The sequence below is a fragment of the Stenella coeruleoalba genome, assembly GCF_951394435.1.
Source record: "Stenella coeruleoalba genome assembly, chromosome: 13".
NCBI lineage: Eukaryota > Metazoa > Chordata > Mammalia > Artiodactyla > Delphinidae > Stenella > Stenella coeruleoalba.
The window spans coordinates 13,762,483-13,776,623 of record NC_137159.1 but is presented as its reverse complement, the minus strand read 5'-3'; the positions used below and the strand labels follow the sequence as shown (position 1 = coordinate 13,776,623).

At 41.5% G+C, this 14,141-nt stretch overlaps 1 protein-coding gene across 2 annotated transcripts in view; it reads left to right on the top strand.

Annotated features, from left to right (window-relative positions):
- RMND5A (required for meiotic nuclear division 5 homolog A) overlaps positions 1 to 14,141 on the top strand; it is a 61,293-nt gene that overhangs the window by 20,397 nt on the left and 26,755 nt on the right. For both annotated transcript variants that reach the window (XM_079941039.1, XM_079941040.1), the window contains exon 2: positions 374 to 516. In XM_079941039.1, the coding sequence (XP_079797165.1) occupies positions 374 to 516 (143 nt within the window). The remainder of the gene's footprint in view (positions 1 to 373; positions 517 to 14,141) is intronic.

Here is a 14,141-nt window from a genome sequence, read left to right as displayed (position 1 = left end):
ATCTAGTAATAATCAGAATGTGAGAATGCCTTGGACAGTTTAAGTGGATTGAGTAAGTGAGTATTCATGTAGGCGTATCTTCTGAAAAATGCCTTCACAGTAGTATTGTCTCCTGATTTTAGTAATTACAAAAGTGATTTATTTCATGGTAAAATATTAAAATTTATTCCAAACAATAAAAAATTAAGATAGCTTTCTTAGAATTCACTTGGAAAATATTATCTATGAATGTGACCATCTGTTCAAAGCAGACACTGATTTTTCTTCACTTTACTTCCATCTTTCATGTTCCAAAGGGCCAATGTGTAACTTGCCATCTTTGGATTTGCTTTTGTGAATAACCAGTCTTCTTCCTTTCTTTCTTTTTTTATAGGTCAAGATGCTGAATTATCAGGGACGCTTTCACTTGTTTTGACACAGTGCTGTAAGAGAATAAAGGATACTGTTCAAAAATTGGCCTCAGACCACAAAGACATCCACAGCAGTGTTTCTCGGGTTGGAAAAGCCATTGATAAGGTATGGTGTTGAAGGGAGTGTCTGGCGTGCTTTACCATCATCCTTCATCTCCTGTCACTGCTTCAGTAACATTAGCTGTCTCAGATTATTTTATGTTGTTTCTTTTATCCTTGCTTTTAATAAACTTTTGCACATCTGGTTTTCCTATGTTATTCAGGTTCCCTGTTGCTGTTATTTAAAAAACAAAAAGAAAACACACCAAAAACCTTCCCTTTTTACAGCCTTGTTTTTTACCCATTTGCTTAAATGATTACCGCTCCTAGTGTCACGATGAGTAAATTTCCAAGAAATTTTAACTTACTATGAGGGAGTTTGTTTATAGAAGTAACTTTTCCTACTTCCTGAGTAATTCCCAGGCCATGACTCTGCCTCTGTTATGGGATGATTAGGATAACACGCTTGCATCTGTCTCCCCTGCATCATTCTAACTCTTGTTGTCTTCCTGTGAGCATGCTAGTCACTTTTCTCCAGTGTTGCTTTCTGTGTGAGTGGGTTGGTTGCTAGCTAGCAAGACCTGTCACTTGTATTGGGTGATTTTTCTTTTTTAATTTTTATTGGAATATAGTTGCTCTTGCGACATCTCTTAAATCTTTAACTTGGTGGTTTACTTTTAAGCAGCTTTCACCTTTAGCACTGGGCCAATTTTGCCCTTGGAGTTCATAGTCCTAGTGGCGACTAAGAGAAGTGGCCTAAGGTTACTGTGTGATACCTCTGACTCTTTCAGAGGAGTTTGAAATAGTCAGACGTCGGGGAGTTTGTGACTGGTTATGGACATTTTTGTTCACACATTGTAAACTTCCGGGAGGGTAGGAGGAACTTTTGGGGAGAGCTGTTTGTAGTTAAACCAGTCTTATGAGCTGCTCCATATGTATACACGAGAACAGTAGCTGTAACGTAGAAACTCGTGGAATCCAGAGTGGCTCTGACTCGTGGGTAAGTCTGTTAGAAATAATCCTACAGAGCAGTAGTGTTGAAAAGCTAGGCTCGAGGCAGCCTCAGTGAGCACTAGATGCTTGTAAGGAGATGTGGTTAACTGGTAGGTGCGGTGTGACAGGACTGTGAGTGGTGGGGCTCAGGGGACTGTTTGGGTAGCTGTGCCTTCAGAAGTGTTAGTGCCCTTTTGGAGAGCTCTCGCCACTCCCACAGCGCCGTGGGCTTCACCTCAGCCAGAGGCAGAGGAGTGGTGTTGGCGGCAGCAGCCTCATTTTTGGGTCAGTGATGGCCGTTGCCAGCAGGGGCTGGGAAGGCAGCAAGTGTGCTCCGAAATAGCTTTGAGGTTGTGATGCCTGTTTGTTAATTGCAGGGGAGCGAACACAGCTTTGGAAGTGGCTTCAGCCTCAGCCTTCTGGGGGCTGTGGCGCAGGATGCGGTCAGCTGGTGCGTGAAGTGATTGTTGGCGTGTGCTGCTTAAAGACCTCCTGGAATGGTGACGGGGGCACTTTAGAGGTGGTCTTAAACCACTGTGGGTGAGGAACCCTCCGTTTCTTTAGGGTGAGGTAACTGCTGGTGGTGTTTAGGAAGCTTCGGATTTTGGTGGCTGACAGTGACCAAGGCGTTCTAATGATGGTTCAGACCCCAGGAGGTTCCTGGAGACATTGACCACCAGGCTGCCTGCAGTTATGCCAGTGTCGGGGGGCAGCAGGACCAGAACATGCCATGACGGTGAGAATAGCTGAAGCTTCCAAAGCAGCCAATCAGAGAAAGCGTCTGAGAAAAGAGCCCAGATTCTGGGAATAGGTAGGGACGGCCTCAGCAGTCGCACCTCAAGTGTGCGGACTACTGGCCACCAAGATTTGGAACATTTGGGCAAATAATTCAGGAGCTTTGCATTCTGCCACTGGTAGGGTGACCATATGTCCTCATTTCCTAGCTTATGTCTTGTCCTGTCATAATTATCATCAGAACCCTCTTTCACTCTTGTCCCCCAGCTACTGGTGACTTGCTAAACATGTCTTCCTCCCGACCTGGCAAGTCTTTATAGATATTCACAAGGGTTATCATGTTCTGACTAATCTTTGAGACAAAGCATTTAAATGTATTTGGTGCTAGAAATGGAAGTTCTCTTTCTGAGATTGGATAACAAGGGAACACATAGTGAGTAATCTATATTCTGACTTTTTTAGGGGGGATGTGTTTGAGGTGAATGCTGCTAATTAAATATTTTAATTTACTCATTTCTCCTTTGAAGACATTTTTCAGGTACTTGGAAGTTATAAGGGCTTTTTCAAAAGGGCTTTTTTTTTTTGGTAGGTTTTATGTTCCTGTGAAAGTAGTTTAGGTTCTAGGTGACCCGGCTTCTAGATTCTTCTGATCTATCATACGAAATAAGATCATTAAGTTGATAGTGGTGATATTTGTTGAATTATAGTCCTGGGGCACAGCAGAAAGCTTGGATCTCTTAGCCCAGTTCGCTAACATTTTCCAGTGCATTCTCTCCCCTTTTTTGGGGTGGGGTGGGGGCATCTACTTAGCCTCAGCTGTAAACGAAGCTGTTACCCTGCTAGAACTACCTAGACCTTGTACATGAGCTTCCCATGCGTATGAGGAACTCTGTGTTGGCTGCTGTTGTCAAGACTCCTTTGCCTGTAAAGTCTTCGGGCTCTTCTAGTTTGCACCTGGTAAATTTGTGCAAGCTTCCGGGGCCGCCTGCTATAAAGGCTGGGTGGACTTGTGTGGACTGGTAAACAAACAGGATGAAGCTGAAGCCATTGTGGCTCAAGCCTTTACACAACAAACAGCCTTGAGTAATAAACTGGAATGTCATCCAGCGGCCTGTGAGTACCATGTTATGGACACATGTTCCCACCCTGCTGAGAGGAGGACAGTAAAGAAGCCGGTGACTCCTTTATGAGCAGGTTGGTTGTTGAGTGAGGAACTTCAGTAAATTTTTGACATGCTTAAATGATTTATTTTTTCCTTTAATGTTTCAGTGCTCCTTTTATAGTTCTTTAGTCATCACTTCGCTGAAAATGTACACAGAAGAGAAGTTTATGATGTTAACCAAGACATTTTCTGGCTTTTAATTATTGCCAACATAAAAAGTTATTGAAGATTTGTGCTTTAACGTGTTGACTATCTCCAGATGCTTGTAGTATAATCATAGTTTATAATACATAATAACAACAACCATTGGGTTTTGTGGTAAAAATTTTAAATGTGTTTTTAATATTTATTTTATAATTTTTAAATTCCTTCTCTATTTTAAGAAAATCTAGAATTCTCTCCTGTTTAGTGTATTTTAGTGTTTTACTTAGTCTTTTGACTTTTTTAAAGTTTAATTCCTAAGAAAAGTCAATAAAAACAATTATTGCTTTAGACTCCTGTGTGTGTGTGTGTGTGTGTGTGTGTGTGTGTGAGAAATAGTGCTAAGATTTTAAAGTGTCTAAAATTTGCTGTGGGACAGTGGAAAGTGAAACATACAGTGCTTTAGAAGATTGTGGTCTAGTTTGTTCATGTAAGGGTGCTTTTTGTACACATAAAAGAACTGGAAAGATTCTGAGGCAACATAAAGTAAGTTTGCATAGGATGGACTCTGCTTACTATAAAAGGGAAAGGGAAGGGCTTCCCTGGTGGCGCAGTGGTTGGGAGTCCGCCTGCCGATGCAGGGGACACAGGTTCGTGCCCCGGTCCAGAAGGATCCCACATGCCGCGGAGCGGCTGGTCCCGTGAGCCATGGCCGCTGGGCCTGCACGTCTGGAGCCTGTGCTCCGCAACGGGAGAGGCCACGGCAGTGAGGGGCCCACGTACCGCAAAAAAAAATCAAAGGTTTCTGGAGTTGATATTTTAAATTTGATTTGGAAGAATGGGTAAGATTTAGAGCAGCAGAGCAGTGAGGTGTGGTTCTTCTGTGGCACCCGGAAAGGAGCTGAACAGCTGAGAAAATGCTTGACTCCTGTTAAAGACTCTCAGGGACTGACTGGATTGGAGCGGCTGCCCTTGTCAGGACTAGGACAAGATCAGGCTGGGGACAGGCCAGTGATGGAAGGCGTCAGGATTTGTTCCAAGGAGATGAGGGGGAAAGGGAGGGAACGATGAAAGCATTTGAGCACTTGCTTGTCTTCGTTAGACAGGATGAAATTAGACTAAGGAGAAGTCAGGAGTAGGAAAATACAGCTCTCACTTAATGGAGTGTTGACCGTGTTCCAGATACTGAGCTGAGAGCTTTTTATACATTTATAGCCCACGATGCACGTACATTATTCCCATTTCACATATGGGGAAACTAAGATTCAGAAATACTAAGTAACATACCCCAGGTGTACAGCTTGGAAGTGGTGAATTGATGTTTGGGAAAAGGTATCACTCAAGCGTTTGTTCTTAAACACTGTGCTGTGCTAGGAAATCAGTTAGGCCATTGCAGGGCTGGTCATGTTTTAAGGGCGAAAATCTTCTGCCACTAGATGGAGCATCTGCACTGGTGAGGCAACATGATGATTATTTAAAAAAATGGAGTAAGGCTATAAAAAGTGAAATAGAGAATATTTTAAGATAGTTCTGGGTGAGCCGTTTGGAACTGCCTTTTATGTAGGTATGACTGGGGTATGAGAGGAGAAAAAGATACTGGCAGGAGAAAATTTGGGGCTTCAGCCTTAAAAAGTCATTTGGTTTGAGTGGGTGAGGTTGGCTCTAAAGTTCTTACTGTGTAATGGATAAATCCTCGTAGTAGAGAGACGTTAACGAAGGAAGGAGATTAAGGGAGGAAATGAAGGAAATTAAAAAGGCTAGAAAGTTTAGTCTAAGATGAAAAAGCTAAGTTTTGAGTTCTGAAATATAGGCAGATAATTTGATTTATGTTTTGGGTGGAATTTTTAGAATTATTGAAAAGGCATGTTGAACAAAGTTATAAAAAGACAACAGTGATTAGAAGCTAGGAACAAATTCCCTAAAAATAAAACATGTCAAACTAACCGCCTTCCCCCCCGCCCCCCGCCACCAACTACTAGCAAGGCATTTAATAAAAATCCCATATTTTTGGGGTCAGGATGGAAGCTGTTCTTTTTAAATTATGTGGTTTGAATAGAGGCAGCCGTGTTCTCGATACCGTGTCCACTTTGGCCACAGTGCTGCATGGTGTGAGGATGGGCCTGAGCCATCCAGGCTTGGCCACCTTCGTTTGCTCCAGGGTGGGTACCTCAACGTCCTTCCCTAGGATCTTTCTCATTAGAGCCCTTATGGAAAGAAGGGCTGAAAATATGTGAGCCCTGGAGTGATTAGTAGCCCTTGAAAGAATCTGGTCTCTTGTGGGAAGCAAAACCGACATGTCACGAGAATAAGGGAGGGGAAATCTTTTGAGACCCGTTTATCCTCCTGTCTACCCCTGGTTACCTGTGCCTCTTTTTATTTTATTTGGCAGTACGCGGGCCTCTCACTGTTGTGGCCTCTCCCGTTGCGGAGCAGAGGCTCCGGACGCGCAGGCTCAGTGGCCGTGGCTCACGGGCCCAGCCACTCCGCGGCATGTGGGATCTTCCCGGACCAGGGCACGAACCCGTGTCCCCTGCATCGGCAGGCAGACTCCCAGCCACTGCGCCACCAGGGAAGCCCCTGTGCCTCCTTTTAAATCCTACTTGCTTGGGCAAAAGAGATTTCTGTTTGTAGGAACCAAGAGTCCTGACTTAAGCAGCTAGTTGCTCTCTGGGTCTCTTCACTTGTACTGGGCTTCAGTTTCCGTGAAACGATATTGGTTTTGTCCTTTTCAGTCTGGAGATCATTCTCAGAAGAGGAGTTGAGTTCCGCTTTCTCTGCCATGTGTCCCATTACATTATTAGTTTTAGGCTCTGAGCAGAATGAAACTACATTATTTAGTTGGTAATGATAATTATTTGTTGAATTATAGTCTAGTCCACAGAGGAAAGCCTGGACCTTTGCAGTCAAGTCTCAGATTAGGATACAGGGTCAGAGAGCCCCACTGGATCTGGAGGGGGCACAAACCCACTTTTGCCTGCGTCGAGAGGAAGCAGCTTGCTTGGTCTAGCATCCAAGCTAGGTTGGGTTGAGAGGGGAAACAGACCCCGTCCCTATTACGCTGTGCCAGCTAATCCAGTCTGTAATAGTATTCAGGTGACTTTAAATTAATGAATTTATTATTAATGACTCTGTTAAAGTGCTTTTGTGTTTTTATTTTTATTTATGTTTTCTAAAATGAAGCTCTTTTAAATGTAGAATCAGAAGATTTGGTGGCAAGGCGTGGCCCTCAGATTCAGCATCTGTATTATTGAAGGCTTACCAGGGACTAGGTACTGATAGTAGATATCTTCATGTACATTATTTAATTTAGTCGTTAGCAACACCTTGTGAGGTAGAGATTGTGGTCGGCATACACAGATGTGAAAACCAAGACTTTGGTTAAGTAACCTGCCTGAGATCACAGAACTAGAAAGCAAATGGAAGAGCTGGGATAAAAGCCCAGATTTTAAGACTTTGAAGAGCCTTTCCCAGCTGGAGTTCTTTGAAAGAATTAATTCCTGGTGCCCTGAGGGCACCCACTGTATGTATGAATTTCTGTCCTGTGCTTCTAGAGTGGTAAGAGGTGTGTGCCTTCTTTGGGAGAATTAGTAAAATAGTCACTCAGATTTCTGTAGTTGGTTCAGATAAGGAGGAAGTTGGGGAAGCAGATTGACCAGAGCAGAAAGGTATGTGAAATAACATGTAAAATAATTGTGAAGGACGGGGATGTAAATGTGACAGGTGGTTAGATTGTGGGGCATTTTAAGGATCTTAAAAGCCCAACAGAGTAGTCTGACACATGTCTGGCCACGCCACATGACTCCCCTTCGTTTATAAAGAAATAACTTATCAGTGTGCACCCCCTAATCGCCCCCCCACACCTTTCTTGATCTGGCTAATCCACCTATCTCTTAACTTTGAAAACTAAAGGAGAGGTATGAATGTCATGCAGAGGAGAGTGGAATGTCTAAAAGGAGCAACATTTATAAATGCTCATTATGAGACACTACTAAATTTATTTTCCAACCCATAGTTGGCAAAGCACTGCCGTCTGGTATATACCTACATACGGATTATTTTATTACAGGGCATATACCTCATCATCACCTTTACTAAGTTTACTAGTAAAAATTTAGCAATTTTTCCCTAAAGGGTTTATAACAATTTATAGTCCTACTGAACATATATAACAGTTTCTGTTTCCTCAATTCCTACTTACACTTGGTATTATCAGACTTTTGTTTTTTGTTTTTGTTTTTTGCGGTACACGGCCCTCTCACTGTTGTGGCCTCTCGCCTTGCGGAGCACAGGCTCCGGACGCGCAGGCTCAGCGGCCACGGCTCACGGGCCCAGCCGCTCCACAGCATGTGGGATCTTGCCGGACCGGGGCATGAACCCTTGTCCCCTGCATCGGCAGGCGGACTCTCAGCCACTGCGCCACCAGGGAAGCCCTATCAGACTTTTAAAAAATTTAAATCAATCAGATGGATGTGAAATAGTATCCATTTGTATTAATTTGCATTTCCTTCATCATCTTTGAAGTTGAGCATCTTTTCATATGTTTGACCATGTGAATTTTCTCCTTTGTGAATTTCTTGGTTATTTGTCCATTGTTTTCTACTGGGTTATTTGTCTTTTTTATTGATTGGTAGGAATTTTTTTAAAAAAAACCTCTTTTGGATACTAATCTCTTGGGGGTTGTAGTGAAGTCGGTATCTTTTCCCAGCCTGCGTGGAACCAGAATCCAGGTCTTTTTGTTCTCTGTTAAATATGCTTTGCAGTTTACCTCTCACTGCTAAATCAGGTTAACTGGGTGCTTAGAAGGGAAGTTGATTCCTGGTGGGTGCAACAGTAGCACACAGTTAGGTTCACAGGCCAATTTTTCTTCAAAAGTAGACGGAGAAGTTTAAAAAAAATGAACAGTATTCAAGAGTTGGCACTTAGGAATTAAAACAAATGCTGAGTTTTATCGTGTATGGTTATCACTGCCTGCTCAATAATTATAATTTCATAAAACGTGTTTCAGAAATGGATGGTGAGCAATGAAAGCCAGTCCTTAAATCTAACCAATTTGTAAGCATGTTCATGATACGGCAGAGAGGTAGGATGGTTTTAGATTTCATGGTTTCATAGTGATGGTCTGTTAAAGTCATTTACTCCTCCTCTGCCTAGCTTCCAGATTTTAAAACTTTTAACCCATCAAAAATGTGAATGATACTAAAAGTACATGAGGTGGTGTACGAATTTATGTGTCCTGATTTCTCTTTTTAAGCCATAATATCTTTTCTAGGCGGACACACCCTTGAATGTGTGCTTTTCTGCTTTTGATTCTTTTTTGAATCCTGCCTTCACATTTAAGAACATCTTTCCACTTTTTTTTTCTTTTCCTTTAAAAATATAAAAGGAAAAAGTATAGTAAAACAGAAGTGGTAATAGACAGATGTTTCTCGTCACTAGCCACTTCTTGGCTGGTTTGCGGTGCTGCTGATTTCCTGGGCAGCCATGGAAATGAGTTTGGTCACCTAGCAACAGGGGCTAGAACTGATCCTTGCTCTGATGCAACAGTAAGAATGTGCAGTTAAAACAAAAGGAGTTCTGATACTGTATTGCATTTCCTCAACCTTTTTTTTTTAATATATAATTTTAGCTTTAATTTTTACTGCATGTGAGCAGAAAATAAGCTATGAAAAAAATTTACTTATCGACCTCAGTGGTTTAAACTGGAAAATCAGAACGGTAGAAGGGAGCTCAGAAATTTTCATTGAATGCATTGCTTATTCATGCTTAGTTGTATTTTCCAAGACTAGCAAATAAGTTCTAGAACTTGAATGTAGTAGAGGTATCCTGAGTGCAAGGGTATTCAATTTTTCTTACCACCTGTGTAGTAGTGACCGTGGTACACATTATAGGAATAAAGTTACATGAAGAGCATCATTGTAAAACCATCTAAATTTGTTTATATGTTAAACTCTTTCATTTTAAAGTCATCAAGTTTTCTAGATGAACATTTACCTTTGGTATGTATATTAAGCAAAGATTTAAAGGAATTGTTTTGTTTGATTGGAGCAGTTACTGTCTGGTGGTAGCTATTAAAATCCTGACTAAGTATATACTACCAAAAAAATTGTCTGTTTTAATGTGGTCTGTGCTTTGAGCTGACCATTGTGTCTTCCAAAGTTTTTTCTTTCTTTCCTGCAGAATAATAGACACCTGATAAATTTGTTGGGGGTTGATGCGGTTGGGGAGTAACCATTAAATGAATAAGTAGAAATCTGAAGGTTGTATTTGGATTGAATGAGGTTGATAGATCAGTGAGGAATCTTAATCAGTCTCAGTGATTCTTGCTTATAGGGTGCATTCAGACAGTTATACAGTTATAGGCAGATTTCTGAGTTCATAATAAATTCTGTCATCTGATACCCATTCCTTTAGTCATTTGAATGGCCATTTGTCAGGGGAAATAAAATATGGGAGAGTGTACATCAGTCACCCTTCTAGGCTTGTACCTTAGTCCAGAAGAGGAACAACATAGCACCATCTTCACTTCTAGTGTTCTAGTTGTCATAGACAGCATAAAGATATAATAATTTGCTTAAAAGTATTGATGAACTGTTATGAAATCCTCTCTCAACAGGCGGAATCTGATAAGCAGATGGGAAATTAGAGAACCTTATCCAAACAATTCTGGCTTTTCTTCGGTGCTAGATAGTCTATTCAGTATGGGCGTGGAGACTATTGCTGTAGCATCTAGATACCCTGTATTATTTCCATTCTTTAGATTAAGTACCAGGCCAAGAAAGAGGTCTATAAAAAGAAAATGAAGAAAAATGAAGACTCAGAGTAGTTTTGCTTTTTGTTTTTGTCTGAGTAATTCCAAATGTTAATGTGCACATTTAGTTTTAGGCTACTGACTTGACACCTAAGAAGAGATAGCTCTTTAAAGAAAAATGGGCTTACTGTTGGAGAGGAGAGCTCTCCTGCATTGTAGTGATCGTAAATGGTAGGTGGTTTGCAGTTCTATTACTACCTGTTCGTGTATGTACTGTAAAATAATCCTGTGTCGTGTGGACTGTATTTAAGCAATGATTGACTAAGATTGTAATTTCAGTAAATCTAAATGATCTCGTCTAATTAAATTCATGTGCTTCAAAAAAAAAGAAAGAAAGAAAGAAAAGCAAGAGGTTTACCAGGGGGTAATGCCTATGAAAGATAAGGCGGTGGAAGTAAAATTGAGCAGGGAAAGCTTTCAGAGGTAGCTTTGTTTTTCCTTCACTCTTGATGTTCCGAGTTGTCTTCTTCTAGTATAATTTCCCTTCTATCAGGAGAACTTTTAGCGATTGTTTTAGAGCAGGTCTTCTGCCAACAAACTCAGCTTTCCTTCATCTGAGAATGTCTTTATTTCACCTTCATTCCTGAAGGATATTTTCACTTGGTACAAAATTTGGGGATGACAGTTCTTTTCTTTTAGTACTTGAAAAGTGTGCCACTTTCTTCTGGTCTTCATGGTTTCTATTGAGAAATCTGTAGTCATTTGAATCATAGTTCCCCTATAAGTAGTGCATCACTTTTCTTGATAACTATTTGAAGATTTTTTCTTTCTCTTAAGTTTTTAACAGTTTGATTACGAAGTGTCTAAGTGTGGATTTCTTTGAATTTATCCTTTTAGGAGTCTGTTGAGCTTCTTGAATCTCTAGATTTATGTCTTTTGCCAGGTTTCGGAAATATTAAAAACATTTTTTTCTACACTATACTCTTCTGTTGTTCTAGCACTCCATTGACACGACTGTTAGATCTTTTGTTATTGTCATGCAGGGCCCTGAGGCTCTGTTCGTTTTTTCTCAATCTTTGGTTATTCAGATTAGATCATTTCTATTGATCTTCACTGACTTTTGCTCTGTCACCTCTGTTCTGCTGTTGAGTCCATGCAACAAGTTTTTAATTTTGATTACTGTGTCTTGTTTCTTGCTGAGACTTTCTGTCTTTTCAGAAGTGTTTGCCCTTCCTTCTTGAAGCAATTTTATAATTGTTCTAACGTCTTTGATGATACCAACATCTGTCATCTTTGCATTGTTGTCTGTTGAACATCTTATGTGAATTTAGGTTTTCCTAGGTCTTCATATGACAAATAATTTTGGATTGTATTTTGGACATTTTTAATATTATGTTTTGAGCCTCTGGGTCTTATTTAAGTTCTGTGGAGAATATTGATGTTTTTGTTTTAGCGGACTTGACCTGGTTGGGTTCGGGCTCCTCAGTCTTCTCTGAGTTTTAAAATAGTTTCAATGTCAGCTTCGTTTCCAAAGCCATTACAGAGCTATTCAGATATGTTCTGTTTGTGTGCCGACCAGTGGCCATCCTGGGACCTGGAAACTAGGGCTGTCTCTTAGTTCAGTTTTCAAAGTCTGTGGTATGCTGCTGAGGGTCAGACCCATGCCTGTATAACTTGAGGGTGAGCCCAGGAGTTCCTAAACAACTTGGTGGGGGGATCACTTTCCTGCGTTCCTTCCTCTCTGTGATCTCCCTGCTACTTTATGGTTCTCTGGGGCTGCCTTTTTAGTCACCCAGCCAGAAATCCGGGGCTTTACCTACCCTGCTCTCCTGTATATTTACCATAACTCTGCCTATATCTGGGGCTACAAGGTGGAAGGACAGAGAGAAAAGATGCAAGAGGGGTTTTTGCCCCTCGCTCTTGGGACCATAGCTTCTCTGACTGGAGAGGAAGGATCCCTTTCTAAAGGTGCCTCAGAGTTTTAGGCTTCCTGCTATGGTAGACAGAGTTCTAAAGTTCTCCCAAGATTCTTGTCCCATGGTTATTCAGTCAAACATAATCTAGGTACTGCTGTGAAGGGTAGAAATAGAAACTGATTTAACTACAGACTGCCTGGCTACAGTACAAGAAAAGGGAGGGAAAAAAGCATGCGATTTCCCCCGCTCTCTATGTGGTAGGAGAATACACTCCTGTTCCCCATGCCAGCACCGAAGGGCTTCTCCTGGAGCGCTCTGTCTACATCCCGGGTGCCCAGTTGTGGGTTCTGGCTGCATTGCATCCAGGCTAAGAGATACTGGAGGGAGAAAAGTAGTAAACTCACTGCCAGCTCTTTGCCTTCCTCCCCAGTGCACTTACTACTATTCACTTTTTTGTTTCAGTCCTGATTTTGTAACTGCATTCAGTGGGAGAGACAGGTTGGGTTTTTAAGGATTCTTTTTTTTTTTAACAAATGGAGTCATAACTTTGTAGTTTTGTAGAAGTTGCTTTTTTTCACTTAAGGTGTTATGGACATTTTTCCATGTTAGTAGATACAGAGCAATGAACCTCACTTTTTAATTATGAATAGTAATACTAGCATAGTAGCAGTTACCATGTCATTGAACCAGTAAGGAAGTATATTAATTTATGAGGGCTGCCATAACAAAGTACCACAGACTGGGTGGCTTACACAGACGTTTATTTTCCCACAGTTCTGGAGACAGGAAGTTCCGTATCAAGGTGTGGCAGGGTTGGTATCTTCTGAGGCCTTTCTCCCTGACTTGCAGATAGCCATCTTCTTCCTGTTTCATCATGTGATGTCTTCCTCTGCTTGCGCTACCATAACAAAATTCCATAGACTGGGTGGTTTAAACAACAGAAACGTGTTTTCTCATAGTTCTAGAGACTGAGAAGTCCAAGATCAAGGTGCTGGCCAATTCATTGCCTGTTGAAGGCAGACACCCTCCTTCCTGGCTTGCAGCTGGCCACCTTCTCGCTGTGTCCTCATGTGGTGGAGAGCGAGCTAGCAAGCGAGCTAAGCCCTGGTGTTTGTTCCTTGTCTTTACAAGAGCACCAGGCCTCCCGGATTAGGGCCCCACCCTTAGGACTTCATTTAACCTTTAGCACTTTCTCCCAGACTCTGTCTCCAGATACAGTCACACTGGTTGCTGGGGCTTCCATGTAGGAATTTGGGAGGGACACAGACGTTCGGTCTGTAACACATGGTCTTCCCTTTATGCCTGTCTGTGTCCTGATTTCCTCCTTTTATAAGGATACCAGTCCTGTTGGATTAGGGCTCTCCTTAATGACCTCATTTTAACTTTATAAAGTATTGGGAGTTAGGACTTCAACACAGGAATTGTGAAAGGATGCAGTTCAACCCATAAAAGTATTTTTCTCTGCTTAAGATAAGGAAACTGAGGTTCACAGACCTTGAGTAATTTTGGCCAAGATCACACATCTAGTAAGATAGAACCAGGATTCAAACCCGGGTAGATTGGCCCCAGAGCCTGTTCTTTGAACTATCTGGCCGTTCTCCTATCCCCAGTCTCCACCTTGGCACAGCAGTTGTTGGGATGTGCCACGGATTATTGAATAATCCTATGCTGGACATAATGGGTTTTCTTTTTTTTTTTTTTCCTGTTAGTGCTGCACTGAACATGCTTTTACAGGGATCACTGCACACCTCTGAAAATATTGCTATTGTATAATACCTAGAAATCAATTTACTCACAGAAGTCATTGTTAAATTTATGTATTTCCCCAAAATACCCTCAAAAAATGTGCTTGTTTACCCTCCCAGAGATAATGAGTGAGAGTGGCAAGTTTTAGAAAAGAGCAATGGAAAAGCTACTTCCTGTCATAGGCTACAGATGAATTGGAATTGGGTACTTATTTGAGGCGTCTCAGAGTGAAACAAAGGCCATTGTTTCTG